The sequence below is a fragment of the Xyrauchen texanus genome, chromosome 9 (genome assembly GCF_025860055.1).
Source record: "Xyrauchen texanus isolate HMW12.3.18 chromosome 9, RBS_HiC_50CHRs, whole genome shotgun sequence".
NCBI lineage: Eukaryota > Metazoa > Chordata > Actinopteri > Cypriniformes > Catostomidae > Xyrauchen > Xyrauchen texanus.
Window position 1 is genome coordinate 17,209,872 of NC_068284.1, and position 18,956 is coordinate 17,228,827.

The following is an 18,956-nucleotide window of genomic DNA, read 5'->3' on the forward strand; positions in this document are numbered from 1 at the left end:
TCGGTACCTGCTCGATGGCAGTTATTGCATACTAATATAGCAATTTAAACACTTCCGGTGGCTTCATCTCCTGCTGGCAGTTTACTGTTCTGTCAGCAATCAGCAGTTACAGAAATACTCAAACCAGCCCGTCTGGCATCAACAATCATGCCACGGTCCAAATCATTGAGTTCACATTTTTTCCCCATTACAATGGTTGATGTGAACATTAACTGAAGCTCCTGACCCATATCTGCGTTATTTTATGCACTGCTGCCACACAACTGGCTGATTGTTGGTGCCAGACGGGCTGGTTTGAGTATTTCTGTAACTGCTGATCTCCTGGGATTTTAACACACAACAGTCTAAAATTTACTCAGAATGGTGCCAAAAACAAAAATCATCCAGTGAGTGGCAGTTCTGTGGATGAAAAAGCCTTGTTGATGATAGAGGTTAACAGAGAATGGCCAGACTGGTTCGAGCTGACAGCAAGGCTATGGTAACTCAGATAACCATTCTGTACAATTGATAGTCTGCTCACTACATCTCAAAATGCACAACATGTTGAACCCTTGAGGCGGATGGCAACATTTGTATTAGATGGTTATTTATATCCATATATTTAGTTGTAGTGTGTCAATAGGTAATATACATTTTAGACTCGCAAACATTACTTCTAAAAATTTAACAGAATATAACAGAAGAACATGTAACCCTGCAACAGATGGCATGGCCCCACAGAGACCCCTACAGAACATCGTGTCAGTCTGGGATTACATGAAGAGACAGAAGCAATTGAGACAGCTGAAATAGATCGAAGAACTGTGGCAAATTCTCCAACATGCTTGGATCATCCTATCTGCCAACAACCAAGAAAAACTGTGTCCAGGTGTACCTAGGAAAATTGGTGCTGTTTTGAAAAAGTTGGTCACACCAAATATTTATTTAGCTTTTTTAAAGTTGACTAGACTTTGGATGATGTTAATTGAAAAATTAAAACAAATTATGGCACCATTTTTGAAGAAATCCTCACTATGCAACATTTTTACAAGTGCCTAAAACGTTTGCACAGTACTTTTACAAGCCAACTTTTTTGCAGCATGTTGCAATCATCTGATTTAAAATGACTGTACATTTTCAAACAACAATTAAATTCACAAGAAAAACATCATATAATGTGTAGTTGTATTGCTTTCATTATAGCAAAGGGTGAATATAATTTACAAATCACTCTTTTTTGTTTTTATTAGCATTTTTCATACTGTCCCAAATGTTTCGGAATTGGGGCTGTGTGTGTGTATATATATATATATATAACAGTGTTCTAAACTGTTTCTAGCATCTGAAGTTCCACAGAGCAAACTGCTCACTTTGCAACAGAGTTTTATAAGAGCCAAACAAAGTGAAAAGGTCAGCAGTTAATGAAAGAATGGGGACTAGCGCTCACCTGCAGTGCACTACCATGGGTCCTGCATCAGGAGGGTTGCAGGCTTTGACCCTGCGTAGGAAGGCTAGGATGGGTGTTGGGTATTCAGGCACTCCGTGGTCCGGCCAGGCCATGAACTGGAACTGCCTGACCTCGCGTTTCTCGCTAGAGCCGTTCTGCTCGAAAAAAGTAGGAGAAAGTAAGATAAGTTTCTGCAAAAGTGAAACTTACTATAAAGAGAAGGAAAGACAAGCAGCTTTTGTACCTTGTAAAGGGCAAAGGTGCGCACACTGTAAGTGGCCAACTCGACAGCATCAAGCATGGTGACTTGGATCATTCCGTAAGTCTCTGTGCCACGAATGGGCCAATACTGGTCACACTTGACCTGTTTTTGAGGAAAGGAGTGAAACACAGTCAAAAACTAGAGCACAGAAGTCCCCTTAAATACACATACTTAATATTCAAAATTATTTTTAGTGGTGCTTACTAAGACAGGCATCACTATTACTTTTACTCATACTCTCGGTTGGGAAGTTGAACATATACTAACCCAGAGTATTAAACTGGGGGTTATTGAAAGGTGTGACATTACTTTTCTAAGTGTTCACATGACAATTTACTCAAGGTTTACTTCTATTTCTGCTGCTCCAAACTTAGCGGGGCACAAACTAACACTTTTTGGTGTAGATAACAGATTGGAGCTTAAAATGATACCAAGTTTGCCTCGTTTTACACTAAAAACAGAGATGGAAATTAACTTTCAAGTGAATTTCAACTTTTAAAATGAATTGTTGGCAATATCTTCCAAAGGTTTTTGAATTGTGCCCTAATTTTTTCTCTACACAGTGTTGATATGGCAACAAGTAAACACAACTTTTAAACCATGTGTGATACAACTAGCCCCACATTAATTTGTGCCCCACTCTCCCATTACTTTTCTGTCAGCTCGAATGAATGTAATACATCTTAAGGAAGTGTTTCACTGCTGTTCAAATGCTCTTTGGATCGCATTATTTATTTGGATAAATGTTTTCCATCTGAAAGGACTAAATATTAAATGAAACAAATGACAATAAAATGTCTTCAGTAATCCAAAAACATTTTAAATGTAAGTGTATTCTGATGACCAATTATTTAAATTGTAACTGTAGTGGAATACAGTTCCTAATATTTTGTATTTTAAATACCTAATCCCGTTACATGTATTCCATTCCATGTATACCCAACCCTGCCCTGACACCTTATGCACTACTGGTGCAACCCTACCCTGAACTATATCTAGGTATAGACCCAGAAAGCCCTGAATTTTTGTGTGAACTATCCTTTTCAAGTCATAATTTTACACAGCTGGCTAGCAAATCCCCCATTTGAGATCATTCTTTCAACCATGATACCTACCCTGGACTTTTCTTCCAATCTGGTCATCATAACAATGGTACTGGCTCTCTGCTCCCAAACCATCCTCCAGAAGTCACTCAGCGTCTCAGGCAGAGGGCCTTGCGTGGCAATGTAGGCATTCTGCTTACGGTAGCCATCAATGTAGTTAGAATTAATGTAGTCACTACCTGGAACACCTGCAAGAACAGTACACAAATATACAAGAGCTCACTGGTGACCCACTTGGACCAAACAAACATATTCTCTCTACATTTGTGGTAATTACATGAATCCAGAAACACAGTCGCCATTATGAAATGCTAAAGGTCAAGAGTTCTGAAAATGAGTTTGACGCTTACCATCCACAGGAGTAAGAACGACCCTCGAGTGGTCATAAGCAATAACATTGGCATAACGGTTCTTTGGCTTGTTGACCTCCAAATTGGAATGTTCCCATGTGAACTGCTGGCTTGGATCAATGGACTGCAGTAGAAAAGAGGAAAGGACAAAGAAAGGGAGGGAGAAAGAGAAAGAAAATTCTGTTCAGCTTTTTGAGGTACCTTGTTTGAAGCTTGATACCACAGAGTGCCGCAGGGGTAAATTTGAGCTAGCTTCAGTTCAGCAGGACAGGCTTTGTTTCTATAGCAACCCAACGTTTTGAACGGAGAACCAGAGATGACTTTGTCACCAGGGGATGTTAGAACTGATGGACTGGCAACTCGAATTACCAAGCTCGAGAGTGGTAATTGGGACCCCTTTGTGGGTATATTTCAGTTTTCATACCTTAGTATTGATCATCTGCCCTGCAATAAGAGCACAAATTCATCTTCTGCTATGCTATCAGAACCAACCAACAGATCGTTTATTGTTCTTTGACACACCAATTCAAACATAATAGTTCTTTTGACACACTGTGCATACCTGAGCATATTCACGCAGAGGTGCCAAGATACTGCATGACCAAAGGAAGAAAAAAAAACTTTTTGACTTAGTAGTTCAATTAATATGCACTTGTTAATCTAGTCTAGTGGTAGAGTTTTCAATTACTGGGGGGGGGGGGGGTCATGTTTTGAATTTGGAGTGATATTAGGGTGGATAGATGATGTTCAGTTTTAAGCAAATGATCTAATGAAAGAGCGGCTGTATTGGACTGACCAAAGTTGGACAATATTTGATGCTTCAGAAATCTCAGGGGGCATGTGCCCCCACAGTTTGAATGGGTTTGATACTCAAGATTCAAAGGAAAGAACGTAAAGATGCTCAGGCTGGCCTAATGGAAAACTGGTGTCCATGTGGACTTCATGTCTGCACTTGATTTGGTGCCTGCTGACAGGAGTGAAGAGGGAACAGCAATGGCCGAGGAATAGCGAACCCAACAGGGAGAGTGTGGATTTATGTAGACAGACAGGAAACTCTAAGGAGAGAGGACTGAATTGTTGACTGAAACACTGCATATAATGCTGGCTGATAGCATGAGGCCATACCTCGAAATGTTCAAGTAACAGATGTTCCAGACAGGATCTTTTTATTAGAGGTCAGTTATCTAACCATCCTACATGTGCAACTTTTTGAAGGCCATGCTCACATTACAACCATGAAAGACTACAACTAAAATTACACAAACTAAAAATGTTTTTGTCCATGTCTGTTAGCTTTAAGGTCATCCACATACTAGGGGTCTTTTTCAGCAAATAAAATCTAATATATTGATGACTCACCTTGCACTACAAAATTTTTTGTCTAATAAAATGCTCTCTAGAATGAGAATGTCCCTCCCCTAAATTATAAATACCACCAGCCTCTGACTACCAATAGCAAGTAGCAAATCATAGTTTGCTGATGTGTAGCACTAACACTAGGGATGCACCGATATGGAAATATTGGCCAATGCGATAACTGATAATTCATTATATTTGGAGGTTGATAGATGATATTTTTGCATATAAATATAAATCTACATTCTGTGTGCCTAATTACACAAACATAAGTTCAGCTTATAAAGCCACGTCCAGAGTACTTCAAAAATGTACAGTGGACAATTGCTTTTATTTGCAAACAACTTCAAATACAGAAAACAAGGAACCTGCAAGGACACATCTAAATTATTTTCCAAAAATCATCATTTACCAAATGTAGCCTACTATTAACCAGTTAAATAAAGACATTTCAAATTCCAACTTTCTTTTATCAAAAAAAGTCTATTGACTGAAATGTATAATTTGATGAGTGAGCTACTATACAGTGCATAACACTAAATTAAAACCTGCCAAAAGACCACAATAAGGAATGCAAACATAATTTCCTAATTTTCTTATCAGACCAATAACTGTCAACTTAAAACAAATCACATTTATCGATCGATACCAATAAGGCTGCTGATATATCATACATCCTTACCTAACACTCATACTATTAGCAAATTTATTTCGAAAGATTCTCAATTGCTTGTTTTCTCAAGTGTTGTTTACATGACTTCGACGTAAACAAAAGGCAATTAGCTATTTAAATAAAAAAGGGACAAGCCTACTGATATGTCCCATCCCAACTCCCTGTTTTAACAGGAAATATATCAACACAGGAAAGAAAACGGCACTCGACAGGCAATTCTATAAGGTCTTTAAGGTCTGTAGTATGCAGTACAATGTGTTGCAGTTCCACTGAATTGTAGCAATCCCTTCATTTATTCCTGACAGATTTAGCTTTAAATAAATGTAATGAATTCTGCATTCTTCTGAGGTTGTGCATTCTTATTTCAGGAAGGAATGAAAGATGCACTTTGCATTGCAAAAAGATGCATGGACTTGCATTGAGTTGGTTACTGGAGTTCTCATTCTGACTACAGAGGATTACTCATGGGGCTAGAGATGGGTTGGCAGTCTCTCCCTCTTTTTCTCAAATCACAAGGCTCCCTGGTTCAAATGACACCTGGTCGTATCTGAGCATCGATCGACAGCAATATGCAGCAGCCTGCTCGGCCATTCAATAATGTCCCGGGGTCTCTTGTTATTCAGCATCGATCTGCCTGTTGTGGACAAGGCTCTGGTCGACTCAGTTTCCATCAACCTCCACACCTTTCACCTGATCTAGGATAACACCAGCTTCCTCAGATCCTCTTAAATGTGTAATGCTTGTTTTGTCAATGGCAAATGTCTCTCCCCAAATAGAGATTTAATTTTTATCGGCTTCTGTAAACTGCCACAGAGCTCACACACTTTTTGACCAATTAATTTCCATGACCTGTCCAGTCATTCATAATAACTGGCTTTTATAGAGATTGGAAGTACAAAAAGTAATATGTAGCTATCGAAATATATTTCAGAGCTGAGAACAACTAGAAAAATTTATATTCACTATTGACTATAGGTATTCCTGTGGCTCAACTGGTAGAGCATGGCACTGGCAATACCAAGGTCACAGGTTTAATTCTAAAGGAATGTATGTACTGAAAAAAATTATAGCTTGAATGCATTGTAAGGGGCCATTGAACGTGTTTTTGTGTCAATTTGCACCGTTTTAGTTTTTCTATGTAAACCAGGGCTGTCGATTTAACGCGTTAATTCAGTGCGATTAATTTTACAAAAAAATAACGCGTTAAAATTTTTTACACAATTACTCCCATGCCCCCGGACCATAATAAGGAAGATTCCTGAGAAATGCAAGCTTGTAGTACCACCTGTTTACTCCAGAGGGCAGTAAGTGACATTTCAGCTGTATGGGCAATGTGCAGTTTATACAGTGAAGAAAACAACATTCAGCAGACACACAACACAAACATGCGTTACGTTCTTGTGTTCAAAACACTTGGGGCGCAAATCCGAACTAAGGGAGCTCAAGATGTGTTTAAAGATTGAGTATTAAACTATATTTAACTTGACACAGTGACCTAAGCATTTGATGTTTATGATGCAACACACCCGAGACACTACACAAGCATGTCTGACGCAGGTGTAAATTGACGGGTCCTTAAACAAGCCCTCATAATAAATCTCAAACTGATTGACAAATTCACTTGTGAAATGGATTGTTGTGAACTGTGTGCCAATGATTGTCTTATGATCAATAATATGGTAGTAAACAATACATTGTATTCTAAAACCGCTTTTTGTATTGTCTTAGCAATGATTAACTCTTCTACTATAAGAATGCATTTTAATTATCTGAATATTTTTTATTTTATATATATAATTTGTAAATATGTAAAGATAAATATGTAGAATTATATATTGATATAAATATGTAAAATCATTATATATTGAATTATTGTTATGAGGGGCTTTCTCAGCAAATATTTGTATATGCGATTAATCGCGATTAATTAATCGGGACACCATGTAATTAATTAGATTAAAAAAAATAATCGATTGACAGCCCTAATATAAACATTATGTTTTTCAGTGTCTTGCACAGGAGCGCTGCATTTTATAAATGGCATGTCAAGAATGTAAACATGCACTAGACTTACATCTCTTACTGCACAACGTCTTACTTTTTTTTCAGCGTCTGCACAGAAGCGCAAGAATGCGTCACTTTAGATAAAAGTGTTTAGCAAATGCATACATGTAAATGTACATTTCAGTGACTTGGTCAGCTTAAATTAATTTCCAGGTCTGGAAATAAAAACATTTCCTGACATTTCTAGGGTTTTCATAAACACGGAAATCTTACAGAAAGCACTCTGACATCAAAAGACAATTGGCTTTTTCAATTTCCACCCAGAAAAAAAAGCTCAAAAGTAAACAGCAAATCCTCTGTTCTAGATAAGAATAAATTGGCATATTGAAGTATCTGACGTGCTAAGTGTTGCTTTGCCAGTTTATCAGCAAGCATCTTGGAAAAACATTTACCTCGCTATGAGCTTTCGCACATAAGTTCAGGTAATGCGCGAACAAGACAGCTGGTATGCTGACTGGTAGTACTTGGCAAACAAGGCAAGCAAATATAAGCTGTCACTACATGGGCTGACAAGCTTGAGAGATGCAGATAATGATAGCAGTGGGAGGTGAGCATCCTATAAGAAGACTCGACTCATGCTGGTTGACAAACATTGGCTTGTTACTGGCAAGAATCAGTTAGATGACGGGCGTGTCAGCTATTGCTCGTCACCAGTTGAGATCAGCAGTGCTCTACAGAGGGCTTTAAGGTGCAAAGAAGAATTTCATAGGACAACTAACACTCAATATTCTGGTTCAGGAGTATGAAAAACACATCATTCAAAAAAGCTGACTTATGGGTTATCTTAATAGATAAATATACAGGTAATAATAAAGCTACCACAAAGGTGTTATATCTGTTTAATGTAAATATCACATCTATGACTTGATCACATTTTGTCTTTAAAGATTTAATTGGCAGTAATGAATCTAAAATATACTTTAAAGAACTCCTCACAATCACTAGAAATCAAGATGTACAACATGTGAACTGACATCATATTTCTTATTTTAATTTAGCAACTCCCTTCAACAACTGTTTTTTTTATTGAAGAATATACAGTTCTTAAAACTTCTGGAATCACAAAAAAATCATTATTAATTATTTTAAACTATGGACATGAACATTCATTCATTCATTCTACTAGGAAAATGGACAAAAAATATTAATGACTCAGCTTATCATTTTTATTTACATATTTTTTCCAATAAAATGTTCTCTTGAACAAGAAAGCCCCCTCCCCCTTTAAATTACAAATACCGTTTGCCTCCGTTTAGCAATATCAAGTAGCATATCGTGGTTTGTAGGTGAGTCAGTTGCCATAAAGCTCATACTTTCTTTCCTATGCGCAGGAAGTGTTTGGAATGTATTCATTTTAAACATGTCATTATTGCTTTTGTCTATTTCTTCAGCTTTTGAATGTGTTTTTGCTTGACTTTGACGAAAACTAAAAGGCAATTGGCTATTTAAAAACAGGACAAGCCTTTCAATACCAAGCCTTTCTGCACCAAATGCGTCAACCAGGAAAGAAAACTGCTCGTGTCAAACCATTAAATGTCTTCTAAGCTTCATAATTGTGTTGAGCCCTCTAATGGGTCTTGTTTTTTCTTTGTCTGACATTCCTTGTTCTGTGATTACAGGGCAGAGGGATGTATGTGATGATAATCTTTGGCAGATATAACCATGAGACACACTGAGCAATGGATGCACGGAGCAGACAATTGAGCCAATAAACGTGACAGTGACCCACTGCCTTGCTCATGCTGGCTGGACAAGGCTACTCCCATTGGCCCTAGCGGAACCATCTGTTCCCTTGAGAGGGGGCCTTCCTTAACAGGGGTAGATAACATCACAGCATGCCAAGAGCAAATTGTGAGCACTGCCTGGCTACAGAGGGCTTGTGTGGTGAAAACCAAAGCCACAAAGGCAGGAGGAGAGATTTGTCACATATGGCTGCTTGATCAGCTAGATCCTTCCATCAAAATGTCACTAAATGGCTTTAAAGAGAAATGATTTAAAGAAGGTTTATAAAAAGACGAAAGTCTTGTCTCCTTTATATCCTTTCCACAGGCATGTGTAATTACAGAAAAGAGGGTTAGGTTGGTTGGAGTGAAGTTTTAATTGCAGTTTTACTATAAATACGACTGTGGAGGAAACGAACTGAGTAGAGAAAGAAAAAATATGAGCAATGGAATAAATGAAGAAGAGAGATGTGTGTGATCTAGGCTAATCAATATCTTCTTCACTGGTAAACATTCTCTGTTCGCCCTATTTTTATATACATGAACGCATTGCAATCTTTTGACGAATGCTTAACATTTGTAAAAACCCTCAACAGGGACTGCACTTCAGAGAAGAACATTTTGGGCCAGCACAGTCTGATCTTTGAATAATTCCACACCTTTAGGGAGATGGCTGTCAGGCATGCTAAATATCTCTTTTAGTAAAAGGTTTAATAGTCTTCTTTCTCAACATCAGAAAGAAATGACAAGGCCTATGTGTATATTAAAGATTTCTAGCGAGACATCACCAACACAGATCACTGGAAAATGAACATCTGTTTATCAGAAAGACACAAGTGTGAATAACTGTCATAACACTGAATGTGGGTGTTTTTAACCACTGATGGCAAAATAATCTATATTAGATAACATCACATAGGCCACAGTGAATTCACGAGCAAATTGACAGACAAGACACAACAAACTAACAAAAGAAATAAAAACATACACAAAATTATAAGTACAAATGCAACAGACTAAACAATGGAAACCTAGACATAAACAAAAACAACAGCAACAGCAGTAAATGTTTCCTTGCAACAAATCAACCAAATAAATGCTTAAAAGGAATTTTCCGGGTTCAATACAGTCAAGCTCAATCAGCAGCATTTGTGACAATGTTGATTACCACAAAAAATTATTTCTACTCATCTGTCCTCTTCTTTAAAAAAAAGCAGAACTCAAGGTTTCAGTGAGGCACTCACAATGGAAGTGAAAAGGTAAAATGTTTGGAGGGTTTAAAGGCAGAAATGTGACGCTTATAATTTTATAAAAACACTTACATTAATTCTTCTGTTAAAATGTATTATTTGAACTTTAAGTTGTTTAAATCATAATTATTTCAGTAATTTTAGGGTTTCTTGACATTACATTGTCATGGCAACAACATTTATAACAAAAATATAACTACACAGAAATGGTTAGAAAGCAATTTTATCACACTAAAATCATGTTAACATGTATATTGTTGATGTCTTGTGGCAATACTTTTGAAATAGTGATTAATTTAATGTTTAAAATTGCCTTTTATATAAAAAAAAGGAGAAATCAAAAATATTTTTTGTGTTAATATTATGCCAAACATGCTGTTGATTATATTATATTATATTATATTATATATCAAAATATTCCTTTAAACAAGTTAAGCTGGTCTCCCAGCCTGGCCAAACTGGTGGTTATCTGGTTTAGCTCGTGGCCCAGCCTGACCAGTTGCTCCAAAAATGCTCTAAAACCAACAAACCATGAGCCTGATCAAGCTAAATTTACAACTGAGACTAGCAAACCATCTTTTGCTGGTTTAATACCCAAGGCAGTAAAACAGTAACTGCAGTGGCATAATGCTATTGCATTTAATCCAGACATTTGAGTTGGTAGACAGTACAATTGCTGTATTTTCACCAGTCCAGTCATAGCTGAACTTTTGTCCTACCTCATACTCCTGGGAAAAGCGAAGGGCGTCGTTGGCCTTGAGTCGCTCAATGTGGTCTGCCAGGTCACAGACAGAGATGGGAGGGTGTTCCCTCATTCCTGAAAGAGAGTATAAGAAAACATGTAAAGTGGTGAGTAAACCCCATAGTATCAAACCTGATGCATCATACGGTTACAATGTTGAGTGAATCTGCCAGTATGAGCTGAGGAGTTCTATGAGGGCACGATATAAAGAGGTTCATCTTGAAGTTTTACATAGAAACATTTCTCTGTGAGATGTGTGCTGACATATTCCTACTGAAAACAACAGCATAAATTGGTATGCTGGTTTTAGCGGGTCTTTTTGCAGGTTTAGATGGTTTTCAAGGACTTGTCAGCTGGGAGACCCTCTGGCTGAACAACTAAACCAACTGAAGAACAGCCTGGCCAGTCTGGTAGGCTAGCTAGACAATCTGAAACTAGCTAAGACCACGGGGCCTGGATAGTTTAGCGAATTAATTGAGTGAGCCTCCAAACACGCTAAGTCTTTAGATTAACACGCTCAGCAAACCACTTTATTGCTGGTTTAAGATGCTTTTTTTTACAGCAAGGATGCTGTGTCTGCTTACTTCCACCTCCCACAACACACTCCAATTTTTTGTTGTTGTTGTATAAATTTGTTCCAAAAAAAATGAAACTTTGAACTTGGCAAGGCTGCATGCATAGCTGGATCTTAAGAAACGCTCAGCTTGCATTGTGTTGTTTGATAAGGGAAGGACAGTGCTTTGTATTAGAGGTTCTTACATTAGGATTACAGTGGTTGAAGTGTTGAGGGTTAAGCAGGACTGAAATGCTTTATGGGACATGCTTGGGTATGATTCCCCATTATGCGTTCATTATGTTCAGAGTGAACACTAATGTATGGACAAGCCCCCTGCCAGCTACTTCATGCAAGCATTCTTGCGAGACAGTGTGTGGCAGGACAGAGGGCCGCTCTCTTAACCACATAAAATCGAAGCCAAAAACCCCAATTCACGGAGTATGCCTTGGCCCAGCACAGTGAAGACACAATTCGCATTGGTTTGCTGAAAGATGTGTGTAATTTCTGCACCACTAGTGGCACAAAATGGAAGAGCAAAAATAGTAACTGTTTCGAAATAGGTTTCCCAACCATTCCTATAAAATGGGTGGTCTCAACCAAAACTTTTTTTTGAGCATTTTGGATCGCTTCATGTTACTGAGCAATGTTTTGAAGGCATCACAAAGCCACTGAGTTTATGCTTGTCTGGAACAGGCTTTTCAGACTAAAAATGGCTAATAATGTTCTGTTCACATTAAACTGGGATAGGAGAAAGTATTTTTTTTAAATCGCAACAATTAACACACCACACCTTTAATTGCAACATTATTTTAGCTTCTTTCCCCAGTAATATACTCATTTGTAGTCTATATCAGAAAAGGCAAAAAGTACTGTGTTGTAGAAAGCAGTAATTTAACAATGGATGGAAATCACTGCTTTCAGGCAACATGAATGACATGAGATGATAAATAGCAAGATAGACAGTTAAGGACACTGCATAGGGAAATGCTCAGCAGGGATGCAGATTCATTTGGAGTGTCATGACAGCAGTAAAAAAAAACTGGAAACTGCCAGGAGAAGATGAAAAAATCTAAGTGTGCAAATTGTATCAGTGTTCCTGTAACTTAACTGGTACAGTAGCTTCACCAAGGTCATGGGTTCTGTTCCCAGAGAATGCACATACTGATAAAATGTAAAGCTTGTCTGCCGTTTTCTGTTTGTTTTTTGATAAAAGCGTCTGTAAAATGCAGTCCGCTTACTTTGAGGGGTCAACAAATACATATATACTGGGGAGTTAAATGATGGTTATATTTGGGACCATCATATTTTTATATAAACAAAAATGGCTTTCACCATCAACATAATTACCACTGTTCTCTGCACACAAATTAAGCACAAAGTATTCTATATATTTTGAGGGTAATGGTGCAATTGTTCCATGAGCTGCACATTAAGTGAATACAGCACAGGCTACATCCATGTTAAACAGCAAGTTAATTAGGCAGAAAAGAGCTACAACTGAGCATGCAAAGCAGGCAAGGCAGACTGCAAATGTCCTGGAACTGAAATGAATAAATATCCAAGGTCATTAAAACTGAGATGAAATGTAATCAGGAACTACAGATACATAACTGTATTGCTACATACAATGAGAGCATGTACAACAAAACTTGATAAAAAAAAATCAACTTATAAAAAGACAATGTTAGCACACAGTGTTTACAAGAGATCTGCATGTACAGTACTGTGCAAAAGTTGTATGCAGTTGTGGGAAATGTATAGTATAGTGAAGATGTTTTAAAAAATTATGCCATGAATCAGTGGTGAGCCTCAGTGCTTACATGCGGAGTGTAATGGGCAAAAATGTAGCCATGACAATCAGGTTTGCTTAAACAGTTTATGATCTTTACTCGATAAAAAAATGCCATTTATAGTGCTTACTGTATATGAATGTACACATTGTTGGGATATTAAGCATATTCAGTGAAGCATTGTACATATAAACACGTTCTTCTGCAGGAAAACCTGGATATTATGTGAGGGTGTGTACTGTACATAACATATGAGTGTATGAAACCTGTTGATAATGCAGGTACAACACAGACATTTCCGCTTATTCCTGTCTCAGCTATACCAACACAGAAGTCGCATAATTTGTACTAATAAACAACATGAAACTAACTCACACAATTGCAAAAATTAATCAAATGTTGAAATATGAAGTGCGCTTGTCGCCAACTCTGTTGTATGGAAACTGCTTGGAGAGGCGGCATCATAATTTCATGGTAAAACAGCCTTATGGCTGTTTTGCCTACAGTAATTATGTGCTCTTCAGTACTGAAAGGGTCTGAGAGGGGTCTGTAATAACCTGCTCGACTGCCACCACTCAGCTGTTAGAGAGGAGAGAGACAGGTCTGACATATTCTCTGAGCATCACAGCTCTGCCTCTCACTCACCTTGGGAATTTAAAGCAGGAAGGCTAATTAACAAAGAGGGGTTGAAAGGGTGCTAGGGGCCTTTGGGTGAATTGAGTCCATATAAGACACTCCAAGGAGATGACACAGTGAGTGGAGGAATGCCAATAAACAGCTTGCGACCTGAATTTAAAGCCTCCGAATGACAAATGGAACTATAAATGAATGTAAAGCAGACCACTTTATTATGCTTTCCCAAAGCTTACTGCTTAATCAGTGCAAGCAGAAAGTCATAAAAAGATTAGATTTGTTTTCGCACAAAGCTGCTAATTAAACAAAAGGTCTTTAGCATTTCTAAATTTACATAGTAAAATATTCAAGGAAAACAGCTACAGTATTTTCATATTACACTAGATTAAAGCATAAGCAGTTATGCAAAATTTACGTTTTTTTTCCCCATACATTATTACGTAGGAAAGTGGCACAGGAGAATAATTTCTGTCATTGAATTAAATAAATAAACTAAACTAAAATTAAATAAACTACTAGGAGCATTTGTTAGGACATTGCGGGTGATTAGTAGGGTGTTTCAACACAGTTGCTAGGGCTTTCTGGGTGGTTTACTCGCCGGCAGGTAATTCATAAGACCAGTCACTAAGAAACGTCCGTTTTTTATTTATTTAAATGTAACATTTAAGCCTGTGGTACAAACAGGCGAGGTGAGTTCATTGCCAAAGTTTAGTGCTAGGCTTAGAGGATTGTTCCTTACCCTAAGTATGAGCAATATACTGTAAATGGTAATGATCATTGATATGATCTACAGTTGAAGTCAGAAGTTTAAGGCATTAAAACAAATTTTTTAACCACTCCACAGATGTAATATTAGCAAACTATAGTTTTGGCAAGTCATATCGGACATCTACTTTGTGCATGACACGAGTAATTTTTCCAACAATTCTAGAAAGAAAGTTAAATGTGCCTTTAAGCAGCTTGGAAAATTACAGAAAATTAAGTCAAGCCTTTAGACAATTAGCTTCTGATAAGAGGTGTACTGAATTGGAGGTGCACCTGTAGATATATTTTAAGGTCTACCTTCAAACTCAGTGCCTCTTTGAAAATTAAAAGAAATCAGCCAAGACCACAGAAAAAAATTTGTGGACCTCCCCAAGTCTGGTTTGTCCTTGGGAGCAATTTCCAAATGCCTGAAGGTACCACGTTCATCTGTGTAAACAATAGTATGCAAGTATAAACACCATGGGACCACGCAGCCATCATACCACTCAGGAAGGAGACACATTCTGTCTCCTAGAGATGAACGTAGTTTGGTGCGAAAAGTGCGAATCAATCCCAGAACAACAGCAAAGGACCTTGTGAAGATGCTGGAGGAAACAGTTAGACAAGTATCTATATCCACAGTAAAATGAGTCCTATATAGACATAACCTGAAAGGCTGCTCAGCAAGGAAGAAGCCACTGCTCCAAAACGCCATTAAAAATCCAGACTACAGTTTGCAAAAATTTATATGAAATTGATAATTGAAAATTTATCAAATTTATATATCAAAGTTATTACTTTTTGGAGAAATGTCCTCTGGTTTGATGCAAAAAAATGTAACTGTTTGGCCATAATGACCATTGTTATGTTTGGAGGATAAAGGATGAGGCTTGCAAGCCAAAGAACACCATCCCAACCGTGAAGCATGGGGTGGCAGCATCATGTTGAGGGGGTGCTTTGCTGCAGGAGGGACTGGTGCACTTCACAAAATAGATGGCATCATGAGGGAGGAAAATGATGTAGATATATTGAAGCAACATCTCAAGACATCAGTCAGGAAGTTAAAGCTTGGTTGCAAATGGGTCTTCCAAATGGACAATGACCACAAGCATACCTCGAAAGTTGGGGCAAAATGTGTTAAGGACAACAAAGTCAAGGTATTGGAGTTGCCATCACAAAGCCGTGACTCAGCTACACCAGTTCTGTCTGGAGGAATGGGCCAAAATTCCAGCAACTTATTGAGAGAAGCTTGTGGGAGGCTACCCAAAACATATGACCCAAGTTAAACAATTGAAAGGCAATGCTACCAAATACTAACAAAGTGTATGTAAACTTCTTACCCACTGGGAATGTGATGAAAAAATAAAAGCTGAAATAAATGTATTATATTTAAGATGCCTTTAAGATGCACTGTAATTTGCTCCGTCTTTAAGGCTATGGTGGGTGGACAGTAAGAATTAGAAGATACGTACAGTAGTGACAGATTGTTCTGATTACAAAGACGTGCTTGTCAGTTCAGTCACTCTGTGTCTGTGCATGTACATCCCGTTTATGGTAAATTACATATTCGGTGGCATATGCTGATGTGTTTGTGCACAGAGAAATTAATATCAGGGTAAATGAACAAGATACAGATGATATATAGTACCTGGTGTTGGCAGAGATAGTGCACACAAAAAGGAAAATTCTGTCATCAATTCCTCACCCGCACATTTTTCCAAACCTTTACTTACTTATTTTCTTCCAAAGAACACAAAGGAGTTAATTATAGATAATAACATCAGAGCTGATGTTTTGTTTACAGCGTAAACGGTGACCACTGCTGTCAATCAAGATTTTCAATGCAAGATTTTCAGTGAATAACGACTTAAATTGTTTTCCACACACAAAGCTATCATATGGCTTTAGAGGACTTGGAATATAGTGCACAAGTTGTATTTACTACTTTTATGATACTTTTTTGACCTATTTGGTGCTTGGCAGAGCCCACTTTCATTGTATGGTACAGGGCAGCTCGAGCATTCTCCAAAACCTCTTTTTTTGTTTCACGGTATTGGAATGGAATAAGGGTGAGTAAATGATGCCACTTTTTTAATTGTGATATGTAAGTATTTTATGTGTGTGAGGGAGAGAGCGAGAGATAGAAAAATTTATTTTGTACATATGGTGATAAACTGAAATATCACACATTATGTGTGTTTGAGTCAGAGGAGAAGTGTACAGTATGTGTACATATGGTGGAGAACACTCAGGGCTCTGGCAGACTCAATGATAGTGGGTGTCAACATGTGATATACAGTGTATTACCCGGTGTCTGGTAGTTGAGTCTCCTCATTTCAACTGGATCAGATGAGCTGGCCAGAAGACAATCCTTCACACCACCTGAATGATCCTCTTTAGGTAGGGGCGATGCCCTCTTCCTGTAACAGCAAAATTAAGCCAGCGTAAGTGCACTTATTGATTCATTAAGACCATGACAGCCCCACTAGCAGAAGACAACCTCAAGATTCAGAAGAACTGTTCTTAGTTAAAAACAAACAAAAACAATGATGAACAAGAGAGTTTTTAAGACAAGGAGAATGAAATGTGGACATTAGTGGGTCCATAGTGAATTTTGTATTTGTTTTTGATCGTAATGTTTGAAATAAATTTAACAGAATTTTCAGATTTTCAAAGAATAAATCTGTGAATGAAATCTGAAGGTGCCAGAAGTTGAAGAAACACACACAAATAAATGTTTTGGTAAAACAAAAATGTGCTGCATAAAATGTTATCTGTCTGATACCACGAAGCTGCGTTAACACAGAGCGAGTCATTTTGCAGTTTAGCTTCAATACAAGCTGATTTTGGATTTGGGTTGAAGTTTGAAGTTCTGAAAGTTACAGTATGCTTTCATAATACATCAAGCTCTCTGTGTTCCTTTAAGAATACAGAACTTCCCTTTGGGCTATAAAAGGGTTAGAGAGATTTAAAAAAGAAACCAAATACAAATGTGTTTGTTCAATGTCTCGCTCAAATCTGTGAACTAGCTCACTAAATATTCAGAGTTCGATGCTCCTTGTTTGTGGGGAAAACAAGGTGACTAGGTAATTAGCACATCAGCTGGATGGCACAACACAAGGTAATTATGCCACTGTAGCACCTGCACTCCCAAGAGCACTCAGCAGCAGGTAAAGTTGCTGTATGGTAACACACACACACACACACACACACACACACACACACACACACACACACACACACACACACACACACACAATCTGTCAGTGGAAACCCATCCTCAGACACACACATTTGCACAAATCCCAAACTAAAATGGGAGTGCCAAATGCATGGAAAATTTCACATCTCACTGCACACCATTAGTAAGTTTCCAAGCACAGTTTAGGCACTCAGCTGTTTTAAAGCCCAGTTGAAGAGCTCAAATGTGACTGACACCAGAGAGGAGGGTTGCACCAATGGATCTTCGGCATATGCTTTTTAATGATGCCATGTGTCCAGAATTACTAATCACCAGGGGCTTATTTCATCTTCCTTCAGAGTCCTCAACTCTGTTGTATATACTGTAGGAGTTCAGAGTTAATATACAGTGGCCCAAAAAATATTTGGACACTTTTGAACAATAAGTCACACTTAAAAACTTATGAATTTCATTGCATTAGATAAGAACATATCAAACCAGGTTGCATCTGCTACCAAATTATTCTTGTCAGACCTAGCTTTTCTGAGCCATTTTTGCAATTATTTTTCAACCAACTGGCACAAAGGATTTTTAGTGGCTGTATAAACTCAGTTCCTCTCAAGATCACACAGGTGTCCTAGCAGAGTAACCACAGGTGAAGTTCATTAAATTAACTATGGACATGTTTCACAAAGTTTGACAGCCGAAGTGTCCAAATACTTTTTTTGTCTTCATTTTGACCAATACAGGTCTGTTCCAAAATCTAGCCATATGCCTCCGGAGTTGGCACTTTATAGCCTAAAGTATACTTGTCAGATTCGAATGCTGAGCGTCCACGTACAGGACACATGATGCAAATTTTGTCATTAGCAGAGAGCTCAAGCACTGAACGCATGCAGCCCGATTTTTCTAACAGCACATCTTTGAACAGGCAGAATGTGCATGCACCTGGAATTATCTGCACTAATTAGTGGGTCTACATGGTAGCAACATTTGAGTTGCTGTCTCAAAGAAGTGCTAGAAGATGTAATCGCCCTTAACCCTCTGGGGTCAACGTACGCGCCGGCACGTCCTACTGCATTTTTTCGTCATTACAGCAGAAACA

At 38.0% G+C, this 18,956-nt stretch overlaps 1 protein-coding gene across 1 annotated transcript in view; it reads right to left on the reverse strand.

Annotated features, from left to right (window-relative positions):
- The window catches only part of LOC127649257 (receptor-type tyrosine-protein phosphatase F-like), a 168,050-nt gene that overhangs the window by 11,480 nt on the left and 137,614 nt on the right, over window positions 1-18,956 (reverse strand). Inside the window, 6 exon segments of the mRNA XM_052134281.1 lie at window positions 1,427-1,581; window positions 1,671-1,790; window positions 2,804-2,979; window positions 3,142-3,265; window positions 10,925-11,022; window positions 16,978-17,090. Coding sequence (XP_051990241.1) covers window positions 1,427-1,581; window positions 1,671-1,790; window positions 2,804-2,979; window positions 3,142-3,265; window positions 10,925-11,022; window positions 16,978-17,090 — 786 coding nt within the window.